Here is a 12,846-nt window from a genome sequence, read left to right as displayed (position 1 = left end):
GAACAAAAGAAAGAAAGAAAAAAGGCATGAAAAGGAACAATGGAGAGAAAGAAAGAAACAAAGAAAGAAAGACTAGTTGATTGAGGAGGAAGAAAAAGAGGGAGAGAAAAAGAGACAGGGTGGGACGAAGCAAGAGAGAAAGAAAGAGAGATAAAAGAGAGTAAGAGAGAATGTGAGAAACAAAAGACATAAAAAGACAAATAGTGAGAGGGGGGGAAAAGAGAGAGAGAAAAAGAAATCCAAACGGAAATGGAGAGAAAGAGGAAAGGAATGAAAGAGAGAAGGGGAGAAAGAGGAAGGGAACACAAGAGAGAGAGAGAAAATACAAAGAAAAGGAAAAATGGAAGAGAGCAAAAGAAGGTAAAAAGACACAGATAGAGAACAAGACAAAAAGGAACAAAGAAAGAAAAAGAGACAGAGCGAGTGGAAGAGAGAGGGATAGAAAGTGAGAGAAAAATGGAGGAAGAGAGAGAGAGAGGGAGAAAGAGAGAGAAAGAAAGAAATACAGTACAGTGTCACTGTGAGAGGCGCCTGGCTTTGGCGAAATCAAGTGGACATATTTCTCACTGCAGCTCGTTTTTCTCTTGCGCTTCCTTCAGCGTTGTCTCGCGGGCCGGATTCAATCCCTTAGCGGGCCTGATCCGGCCCGCGGGCCGCCTGTTTGACACCTGTGACCTAGACTAACCTTGGAAACGGTGGTCCCAGCTATTTTCAGTTCATTTACCAACTCCTGTCCTGTAGTTCCAGGCTCATTTCTCACCTTTCTAAGACTCATTGAGAGCCCACAAGGTGATATCTTGCATGGGGCTCCACTCCGATTGAGATTGACCGACATGTTTAGCTTATTCAGTTTTTTAATGATTGCTCCAACAGTGGACCTTTTTTCACCAAATTGCTTGGCAATTGCTCCGTAGCCCTTTCTATTCTTATTGAAGATTTTGTCACTGGTGTCTTTGGACAGCTCTTTGGTCTTCGCCATGTTACAATTTAAAGTCTTACTGATTATATGGGGTGGACCGGTGTCTTTGTGCAGCTGAGGACCTCAAACAGGTGCATCAGATTCAGGATGATACATGGTGCACAGTTGGACCTCTAATGGGCGGACTAACAGGTCTTTCAGGGTCAGAATTCCAGATGATACACAGGTGTTCAAAAATGTATTTGCATCTGTATCACACTAATAAAATTTGAAAAAATCATGCATTGTGAGCTCTGGATTTTTCTTTTTAGTTTATCTCTCACACAGTGGACAAGCACCTACGATAAATATTTCGGACCCCTCCATGATTTCCAAGTGACAGAGTGTTTGTTCTATCGTGTGGCCCCTGAGTTAAAATGAGTTTGACACCCCTGATGTAAAGCCTCATCACGAGGAGTATGCCATTATGTAACACTTAATTACGCGGAATTCAATTTCATCCGCAGATCAGACATTCGTAGAGCTTTGTTGAGATAATCGCGATGACTCACTTTGTGCGTCATAGGAGATGAAACACAATGCTTGCTCACCAGGACTGACCCAAGCCTTCATGGGGCTCTTGGCAGAATTCGATTTGGGGGCCCCTATTACTTGATCATTTGCATCCATACTAGAACTCATTCCATGTTCTACTCCAGGAGTGGGCAACTATTTGGAGTTGGGGTCCGCACGGTACATGTAAAACTTACATTTAGTTTCTTTTGTCTTTTATTAGCATATTTGGTATTAGAGTAATCCAAAAGTAATTGAAAGTAATCAAGTTAAAGTAACCCTACCCAACCTTGCTTAAAGGCACAGCATGTTTAAGAGCAGGCAAATCTGCACAGTAGGAAAAAAAGTGGTTCTTTAAATGTAAATTACATTTATCTCCGAATATGATACTATTGATTTATTTTCATATAAACTAGTACAATATACAGGTATACACTAGGTAATGAAGTATTGTTATCTGTTTTGGGACCTATACATGCTGATTTTAGTGTCTCCATCCCCCTCAAAAATTGGCCTTCACAGACTCGCAAGACGGTCCCTTATTGAAACCAATGCATCAGGCGGCAGACGGTCCCGAAGCCGATGCCGACCCACAAAGCGCAGGAGGTATCATTTCCACGGATTTGTGGTCCCTTTCCCTTATTATCCCCACCCCAGAAGCACTCCCCTGCACATTCCGATCGAAAACGCGTCCCGCCTCCCCGTCCTTGGCAAGCACCCACGCATGGTTTGTTCTATTTCCAGCTCTGAAGCTCTTTAGGTTGGCACTTCCTCCGGAACGCACGGAGAAGAACCAACAATACTGCCGTTTATAGCCCTCAGTGGGTTGGTTTCCCTTTTGAAATATGAATTTGAATCAATTTATCAAATTATAAAATGACAAACCTGTGGTTTCGCTTGTGAACATGGAAACAACTGCTCGGGCTATAAATGTGAATACTGACCTAAAATCTTGTACTATAATTGTTAGGTTTAAGTCCCCAACATTTATGATAAAACGCTCTGAAATAAATAGACAATAGAGAATCTGATCAGTTTAGATAATATCTTGCAAGGAGAGCGATCGAAGATTGTATACCGCCAATCTCCCAAATCTTCGATCTCTCTCCTCTTTTTATTAGGGTTCGCCCTATCGTCTCAACTTCTCTAAAGGGGGGGGTTCTATCTAACTTGTTGAGACCGCATTCTAACTGTTGCTACGCAGAGTTAATGAATCTTCTTTCGCACGCCATGCTTTCCGCCCGATGATCACAGCTGGTTTCTGTTTGGACACCTCCTTTCTTCTTTCAAGGCTTTCGGTGAAAAACAACTTGAGCTATTGCATGCATAAAAGGAATATTATTACACAGATTATTCCAGGGCAAGTTGCACCCATTGGTATGTGAGATAAAGAGACAGACTGTACAAAAAACAACTCATGGCCTTGAAGAACAGCTTACAAACTGAAAACTCTACAAAAAGGGCTGAGAACACTTATAACATATTAATGTCAACTGTAGGATAAATATATGTATATAATTCCAACAATAATGAATCTATATGTTGACAATTTTGTGTCTTTAATCCTCCTCTTTGTTTTTTTTTTAAAGAATAACTATTTTTTTGAACCTGGTTGTTTATCATTTGAGGGTGTGTGAGGGATCCAGTGTATTCTCTATAAAACCATTTTTGTCACATTAGTGAAAAACAAGAGATGATTTTCGTCCTATGTGATGATCATCGTATAAAAATGAATCAGTATCGGCACTGCATTAGATTTTTAGTACACCCTGATCTAAATAACCAAAACCTTTTGGCATTGGGACATTTGCAATTTCCATTGACTACAAATTAATATTTTTCCCGCAAACCCTGGTTATAGGGTCACTAAATGCAGGGTTGGGTAGGGTAACTTGAACTGGATTACTTTCAATTACTTTTGGATTACTCCAATACCAAATATGCTAATAAAAGACAAAAGAAACTAAATAGGAATAAAATTAGATAGATAGATGGATAGATAGATAGATACTTTATTCATCCCCGCAGGGAAATTCACATTTCCAGCAGCATCCCCTCGCTGAGAACAATACAATAATAAGCAAAAGGAATACAATATACAATACCCAGTGTGACGTGCTAATACCCACTGTAGCGTGTTGTATAGAGTATTTAAATAGTGCTACATAAAATACACACTGCAATAAAAGTACGGTAATATGCAATGTAGGGGGTGTGGTTTAATGTGGGCCTTTACTCCCCCGGGTGGAGTTAAAGAGCCTCATGGCATGAGGAAGAAAAGATCTCCTCAGTCTGTCCGTGGTACATGACAGTGACAGCAGTCTGTCGCTAAATTACTAAATTAATTTTGTGCAGGCTTGGGGAGTAACGGAATACATGGAACGGCAAAAATGATGTTGGCAAGCTGTTTGGATTTATTTCATTTTGTTTCTGTCACATTTTATGTTAGTTTTGCCGGAGATCAAAGAGATCAAAGCCAGGAGAGAAAGCTTACCACGTGTTGTGAGTCATCATTTGATTCATATTTAGTTTCTTTTGTCTTAGCATATTTGGTATCGGAGTAATCCAAAAGTAATTGAAAGTAATCAAGTTAAAGTAACCCTACCCAACCCTGACTAAATGTGAGAGGATGTGGAAGTAAAGCGAAGAATTAGAATATACCTTTATTGTCATTGTTACAAAATGGGTTAACATATTGTGACAAAATAGCCAAAGAAAATGAAAAAAAGTATGCAACAGTATTCAATAACAAACTGGCATCCTATGTAAATTCCTTTGGAGGTGTTCAATATGAGAAAACAGAAAATCTCAGTAACGCAATGTATACGTGGCCAGAAACCTGTATATGCTCTTTATCTGAAGGCTGGCTCCCCTATTATAAGTTTTAAATCCATAGATGTCTTCTCTCCTTATTTCAAGTTTTATTACATTTGAAACTTATCTAAAGGATTATTTTGAAAAACTAAAGACAAAAACTGTAATTTTGATCACAATCGGACTATTATTTCGGATTAACGTACCCAGTGATACATATTTTCAAATCGATTGTACCTAAAATCAGCAATATCGCTTGATTAATATTAACCTTGATCCTCCACACTTTGCCCTACAAATGACCTTAAATTGATCACTGTGAATAATCCACTTGATCCTTTTCGTACTCACACTCCAGCACACAGGATCAACCCGATTGTCTTTCAACTCTGTTTCGTCCCAACAAAAGAATACCGTAAATTCTGGACTATAGAGCGCACCTGATTATAAGCCGCACCCACCACATTTTAAGAGGAAAACCGATTTAGTACATACACAAGCCGCACCTGTATATAAGCCGCATGCGCCCACATTAAAACATGTAACACAAACACAAAATAATCCCAAACCCGACTATAAGAATTGAAAACTGAATGTCCTTCATTAAAGTCCAAAAAACACAGCCGGCAAAATGAACGGAAAATGATACCGGTACTTAAGGTAAGATGCAGACCTGCAGAGTCCGGGTCCCGTTGAAAGTAATCCAAGGAAAAAAGTGTATATTTCCAAAAGTAACAGTGGGAAAAATATATCAGATGCACACATTTACTCACGCAACTCCTTTTTCTTTAACCAACTTTTTACCCCCGCTTCTTTCCTTGTCTCTCCCTCACTTTTAGCGGTCCCCACTTAAACTCGGCACCCCGCGTTTGTTCCGCCCCTCATTTTTGGTTCACCCGTGCAAAACATGTCAGAATAAGTGTCTAAAATAAATACATTACAAAAATATACAGTTGCAAATACATATTATACATGGGTTACACATATTTACAAAGAAAGACGGTACACTAAGAGAGTTTTCAAAGCTTTAATAACAATAATATAGCTTTCATCCCAAACGGTGTCTGTGACAGGGCAGTTAATGGTAGCAACACTCGAGCGCCAATTACATAAATTGGCCGCATCACTGAATAAGCCGCAGGGTTGAAAGTTAGGGAAAAAGTAGCGGCTTATAGTCCGGAATTTACGGTAATTCCCTTGAGAACGTGGCAACATATTAACCGATTCTTAACGATGGCAGTGGAGCTTGGACCCCCGGTACCACCGGCTCCGCTCCTGCAACTGGAGAAGTGTTGCAGCGGAAACAACAGCGCCACCCTGGCTTGGAGGGTCACTGCGCCCCAAGCGGCACCCATCGAGGGCTACATCCTGGAGCTCGACGACGGCAACGGTGGACAGTACAGGGTTGGTGGCAAACTCATCTTTGAAGAAATATTTCGAACAACTTCCTTTAAAAAGTACAATCCTGCACAAAATGTAGTCATTTTATTCATATATAGTTTCTTTTGTCTTTTATTAGCATATTTGGTATCGGAGTCATCCAAAAGTAATTGAAAGTACTCCAGTTAAAGTAACCCTACCCAACCCTGTTGACTGGTGCCTAGAAGCTGGCTTAGAACTGGTGCGGACCACTAAAAAATAAACCATCTCCTGTAATATATTTCTGTGTAAATAGCTGAGCAATATTTAAGAAAATGGTGAGCATACAAATATTCATATAAAATACCGTCTGAAAACAATTCTTCGAAAGAGTTACTGTTTTGCCAACATTATTCTTATAATATATAACAGGAGCAAATTCAATGTGTTAATGTCAGATCACCGGAGTTTCCTTTAATCCAGGGGTGTCAAACTCATTTTAACTCGGGGGGCCACACGATAGAACAAACATTCTGTCGGGGGCCGGACTAGTAGATTAAAGAGAAAGAAAAAGAGAGAGAAATAAATAAGAGAAAGAGGGAGGGAAAAGGAGAGAGGGCGGTACAAAAAAAGAAAAAGAGAGAGTGGGAGAGAGCGTGAGAAACAAAAGAGATTAAAAAGTTGTGAGAGAGGGGGAAAAGAAAGGAAAAGGAAGAAATAAATCCAAAGAGAAATAAAGACAGAAGGAGAGATGGGTATGAAGAGAGAAAGAGAAGAAAGGAAAAAAGGAAGTTAGAGCAAAAGAGGTTCAAAGACACAGAGAGAGAAAAAGACAAAGACCAACAAAGGAAGAGAAAAAGAGACACAGAGAGTAAATACAAGTACAGTGTCTTTGTTCGAGGCACCGTTCTTTGGCAACATCAAGTTGACAAATTACAACTTGCAGCTTGTTTTTCCCGTGTGCTCCTCTGAGTGTTGTCTCGCGGGCCGGATTCAATCCCTTAGCGGGCCTGATCTGGCCCGCGGGCCGCCTGTTTGACACCTGTGCTTTAATCCATGAGAAACAATGACAAGTTAATTCAATTTGGTCCATTTTGCCATTTCTTTAATGACCAACAAACAGTGTTGTCAATGTGATTCAGCTCTCATTCTCATTTTTGCTTTGTGCAATAGTAAATACGTGCTCGCCTTTGTAATTGCCATCTTGAATCGTCACATCATACGAAAACAAGTGATTGGGGCAGCATTGGCTCAGGAGGTAGAGCGCTCGTCTTAGGATCAAGAGATCGCAGTTCGAATCCCGGTTCCTCCATGTTACATGTCGAAGTGTCCTTGGGTAAGACACTGAACCCCTAATACCCCCAATAAGCAGGTTAGCGTCTTACACGGCTGCACGGCCGCTATTGGGAAATGTGAAGCACACTGTAAAGCGCTTTGGGAAGTCATTGACTTGAAAAGCGCTATATAAATGCAGATCATCTCATTTTCCTGTCATTAAATAATTCTTGACAGCTCCATTTTTTGGCGTCAAAATACAACTTTGTTATGTTAATCCCGAGTTTGTTCGCACAGGAAGTGTACGTGGGAAAGGAGACCGTGTGCACCGTGGACGGCCTGCACTTCAACAGCTTGTATAACACCAGAGTCAAGGCCTACAACGCTGTCGGCGTGGGACCCTACAGTAAGACCGTGGCCCTGAAGACCTCCGACGGTACGAACTGTGAGACAATTTCTTCTCAGTGCACGATTTCTCCCAACCTATTCCCAGAAACCGTCTCACAAGTTTTAGACTATGCAACGTATTACTGTGCTAGGTGTCTGCAGATGCAGGGTGAGGCACGCAATTCTCTTGCTGCCTGGCAGAGGGCGATAGTGAGACCAATGATTCTGATTTGGGGCACATTCACCCACTCACAGCTAGTCAACCCACCCAGTATTGTTTTTTTTCTCGTGGCATGGACGTTTTTCAAAATGGAAGATTAATTATCTATTGATGCCTAAATAATCAGCGAAGACTTAAGACCAGAGTTCACTGCTCGCACATTCTCAGCGCACAAGAAAATCTAGCCAGCGCACAAAAATCAGGGCTCAAAATTCCTAATTAAGAAGCGAATTAAGTCAAAGTTACAGTGCATGAAGGTAAAAATACACGGGTACCCCTGACGTGGTGTCCTAAATGCGGTATTTTGCAGTCGAGTCGAAGTAGAACGAAGTTGAGTAAAGTTAGTAGAGTTTTGTCGAGAAACGGCTTCTTCGGCTCGGCTCAATAAAAGGCTCTTTCGGGTCCTAAACGGCTCTTCCGGTTGTTTTTGCTTCTTTCATCCCAACATGACCAAATATTATGTAAATTTATGCACAAAATGGCTTAAAAGAAGGGGGGAATAGAACAAAAAAGAAAAAAATACCAAAATGAAAAAGTAGTGAAAAGCTGAGAAAAAAAAGAAACAAAAAGAAGAGAAGAAAAGAAGGAAAAATTTAGAAAAAAGCCAGAACAAAAGAAAAGAAAGAAACAAAGGAAAAAAGTAAATAGAGAACAAAAAGTAACAGCAAGGAAAAAATAAACACAATGAGATTTTTTTAAAGGAATTTAAAAAAAAGTAGAAAAAAAACACGGAAAAAAGAAGAAAAAGTTTGTGTTGTATTCAAATAATTTCCAATTCTATCAAGTGAATCTTGTCGCCAACATTGTACTTCCACTCAAAAATGTTATTAAGTACAGTTCTGTATCTTACAACCGACTCAATAAGCCCCCAAAAATGTGAATATTATGCGACAAAATATATCAGGAAATAAAAAGAAATGGATATCTTGTGAAAGAATTGTAAGAACAAACGACGTTTGTAGGCCGTACAACCTTTGCAATTCATTCAAAAATAATTTTGCATTGCTGGAAACTCAGCAAAATGTAACGTGATGTCAAGTTTTGGGCATGTTTGATAATGATTTAGATGCCACACTTGGGATTGCCGTTGCTCACTGTTGTTTCAAGCATTGCTCACCGACTTTGTGTGAACGCTCAGACCTGTGGAAAATTACAGGGAACATTGGTCCCAAATGTTCCGCCAGACAGATAGTTGACTCATGGCTAGCGCCAGTCTCGGATTTCACTCCTTTGCTCCGTCATGTTCCCCTGCAGTCTGATGTAACGCAATGCCGGATATTCGCCGATGCTCAATCTCTTCCGTGTTCTTCCGCAGTGGCTTGTTTCGCCTTCGACCCCACCTCGGCTCACCGGGACATCGTCTTGACCAATGAGAATCAAACAGTGTCTTGCAATAGCTACGACGACCGCGTGGTGCTCGGGACCGCCGCTTTTTCCAAGGTGAGGTTGAAACCGTGGATCCAAAAATGAAACGATTTACCGATTGATTGTTAAGTTCACTGCTAACTGTTTCATAATATTGTATGAACCCACATATAAGCCGGACTTAGTACCGTATTTTCCGCACTATAAGGCGCACCGGGTTATAGGGCGCACCCCCAAAAACTCGTTTTTGGTCCTATATTTTCCATACATAAGGCGCACCGGATTATAAGGCGCTACAATGGGAACGTGGACAAAACAGTCAGATAGTTCAGTCCAACTTCTTACCCCCTTAACATTCCCAAAGCTTGCAAAGAAGCAAATACGTGTCGTAGACACGTGCGGATGCGGTGTCCGTACGATGTCACTCAAATGCATCGTTCCATCATTCGGAAGGTTAAAGTCTTGGGATTCAAGAAATGTCAACCATTCCTTAGTTTCTATTTTTTTGTCGCTCGCAACTTTACTGTGCATATGACAATAAACACTTGGAATTGAGTTTAATTTAAAAAAAAGACCCATCACAGAAACATCTAGATCACTCTGAAACAAGATCCTGGGAAAATATATAGCCGGAGTAGCTCACCGAAGTCGTTGCGTTCAATAATAATGTGCAACCATGGTCCTCTTATATCCATGAGTGTAGTAAATCCAGGAGAGTAATATATTTACAAATACAGAATGGTAAAACATGTTTCCTCTATGCCGTAGACAACCAAACTTGCTATTCACATTCATCTTTTTCGGCCAATTGCAGGCTTTGTTTTGTCCCTTTAGCCTATGCAAGCCCCTAAATGATAAAAAGGATCCGCCCCCTTTACCTCCGAAATAACTTTAGCCAATAGTGACTGATTCAAATGATGATTGACACATTGGTTAGGAAATGAAACGCCGGTAAATAAATCCCAGCATACACCGCTGACGACTTGGCCTTCGGGGGAAAATCTAGAAGTCGGCCCTGCGATTGGCTGGCAACCAGTTCAGGGTGTCCCCTGCCCACTGCCCGGAGATGGCTGGGATGGGCTCCAGCCCCCCGCGACCCTAATGAGGATAAGCAGTACGGCTGATGAGATGAGATGAGGACAGAGTGTGATATTTAGTGCCTCCTAGTGGTACAACAATCTTTCATTCAGTAAAATAAAATACATTTTGAATACTACAAAAAAAATACATTAACGATAATTATCAATGTTAATTTTTATAAAAAAAAAAAAAAAAATCATACGTCAATTTTTTGCAATTTCTTTTACAAAGTATAATTCTCACTAAGGTCGGCACGATTATTGTCTAGCATCCTGCCGCCACGCCGTGCTCTAAAGCAGTGTTTTTCGACCTTTTTTGAGCCAAGGCACACTTGTTTTCATTAAAATATCTTGAGGCGCACTGTTGAAAGAGTATAAAAATAATTCCACTATCAAGTTGTTTTTCTTATTGTTTGTGGTCACCCTGGCCCAGGGAGTAATGCAAATTCTTACTTTTTGATTAATAATTTTGCTGTAATTCTGAACTTTACTATTATCTTAAACTGCTTTTTAAACTTTACTATATTTTGATTGTGTTTATTTTCTATGTTATGACTTTTCCTGTTTATTTTTTACATAAAATTTAGAAAAAAAATTAAAATAACGAAATTCTGTGTGTAAGATTTTTAACTTAATTTGACATGAAACTATCTTTTTGCAGTGCAATCTTCAACAGCTTCATATTTCTTATTTCCCTATTACTACCTACTGCTGGAAACTAGATAGAGTAGTTTGCATTGATTTGGCAGAAGGCAGTGGGGTTGGCGGGGGTAGATCAGGGAGAGAGTTAAGAGTCTGGAAAGCCTGATGGAAGAAGCTGTCCTTGAGCCTGCTGGTTCTGGGTCTGAGACTGCAGTCTTTGCCTTGATGGCAGCAGGTTGAAGTGGCTTTGAGATGGGTGGGTGGGGTCACCTGTAATCCTGGTGGCTTTGCGGGTGAGGCGGGAGTTGTACATGTCAAGGAGGGGCATGAGGGGGACACCAATGGAAAATACTGAAAAATGGCATGTTTTTTGTAAAGATAAAATTGAGAAATATCCTGCAGCACACAAGACGAGGTCTCATGGCACACACGCTGAAAAACACTGCTCTAAGCACTGGGTCTCACTTGAAACAGCCTACAGTGTCATCTAGTGGTCAAATATTAAAAACGGGGCTTTACAACAACATTAAAGGAAAACAACACTTGGTACAAAAATGTAGTGGTATTTTTTTTTTACCCCAACAAAAAATATAGATTATTTTGGAGGACATGGATGCTTTCGGCCCGACCCAATTGCTTTGGAATATTCACAAGGGTTTTTTTGCCATTTTCTGACAAGTAAAGTAGCACAACTGAATGTTATATTGATTAGATTAATTAAATATATTAATTGTATATTGAATCATGTTCGGTTTAAAAAAAATAAAACACTAATTGGGGTGAAAATTTCAATTACTGAAACAAGTCAAGTAATTGCATCGCTCTTAATGAGAAGGAGTCTCAAAGGGCTGCACAGACCACAGATTATTGCAAACTAGGGACTATTATGACACCAGCCCCTGATCTAAAACCTGCAGGAGGGCAAGGTAAAACTCAAAAACCTCAGTCCAGTTAAATTCGTGTTTATTTGTGACACCCTTAATCACAAGGAGTCTTAAAGGGCGGCACAGACCACATATTGCAAACAGCAGACTATTGTTACACCATCCCCTGATCTAAGACCTACATGAGGGCAAGGAAAAACTCAAAATTCTCAGGATGAGGAAAATGAAGAAACCTTGAGAAGGGACCGCACATGAGGTAATCCCCCACAAGGAGTCTCAAAGAGCGGCACAGACCACAGACTATTGCAAACTACAGACTATTGTTACACCATCCCCTGATCTAAAACCTACATGAGGGCAAGGAAAAACTCCAAAACCTCAACATGAGGAAAATGAAGAAACCTTGAGAAGGGACCGCACATGAGGTAATCCCCCTTCCAGGATGACCAGGCTGCAATGGATGTTGCAATAACAAATAATACACAGATATTGTCAACGTGAAATACAGGTCTAATAGAAGTGTCGGAAACAATCTTTATTTAAACCTCACTAATGACTTGTCATCCATTCCACATTGTTGAACCCTTAATTACCGTAAATTCCGGACTATAAGCCGCTACCTTTTTCCCAAATGTTCAGCCCTGTGGCTTATTCAGTGAAGCGGCTAATTTATGGAATTTTTCTAACGGCCACCAGTGGCGCAGGAGTTTAAAAAGTAAGATTAAGACGAGTAGGATATGTGCGTCACGAAAAAAACTGTAATTTCTAAGTTTTAGCACATATTTTCTGTAAAGTTAAGATACGTTGCAATACTGAGGAAGATGCCCTTGATGGCGATAATTATGAGAATGAATTAAAGACGATCTACCATGAATTTCACATATACGGGAAGCTTTTTCTTCACAGGTATGTTTTATACATTGCTAGCGTGTACGTACCTTTCAAAGGCACGGTTTGGAATGAAAGTTATATTATTATTATTAAAGCTTTGAAAAGTCTCTCGGTGTACCGTCTTTCTTCGTAAATATGTGTAACCATGTATAATATGTATTTGCAACTGTATATTTTTGTAATGTATTTATTTTATTTTTATTTTAGAGATTTATTCTGTTATGTGTTCTACGGACGAATCAAAAATAAGGGGCGGAGCAAACGCGGGCTGATGGGAAATGTGGTAAAGCTGAGTTACCGGTAGATCTGTCTGTTGTCGCAGCGGACAATAGTGGATATATTTTTTTCCCACCCTTAACTTTGGAAAAATACATTTTGTTACCTAGGATTAGGACCGGATGTGCTTAATTGCTGTTGAGATTGTCATGATTGTTTTCTGTTATTAGTGTCAATAAATTT

General features: G+C 40.1%; 1 protein-coding gene across 4 annotated transcripts in view; it reads left to right on the top strand.

The window, feature by feature from the left end:
- The window catches only part of trim67 (tripartite motif containing 67), a 47,524-nt gene that overhangs the window by 29,345 nt on the left and 5,333 nt on the right, over nucleotides 1–12,846 (top strand). Inside the window, exons 6-9 of one of the 4 annotated variants that reach the window (XM_088325366.1) lie at nucleotides 1,994–2,077; nucleotides 5,526–5,689; nucleotides 7,217–7,364; nucleotides 8,842–8,966. In XM_088325366.1, the coding sequence (XP_088181492.1) occupies nucleotides 1,994–2,077; nucleotides 5,526–5,689; nucleotides 7,217–7,364; nucleotides 8,842–8,966 (521 nt within the window). The remainder of the gene's footprint in view (nucleotides 1–1,993; nucleotides 2,078–5,525; nucleotides 5,690–7,216; nucleotides 7,365–8,841; nucleotides 8,967–12,846) is intronic. The other 3 variants (XM_088325363.1, XM_088325365.1, XM_088325364.1) reach the window with 3 other exon arrangements.

This window comes from Urocampus carinirostris, chromosome 20 (assembly GCF_059441175.1).
Source record: "Urocampus carinirostris isolate Australia breed hairy pipefish chromosome 20, RoL_Ucar_1.0, whole genome shotgun sequence".
Taxonomy (NCBI): Eukaryota; Metazoa; Chordata; class Actinopteri; order Syngnathiformes; family Syngnathidae; genus Urocampus; species Urocampus carinirostris.
Note: the sequence above shows the minus strand (reverse complement) of the source record. Positions and strands in the feature narration are given on the sequence as shown.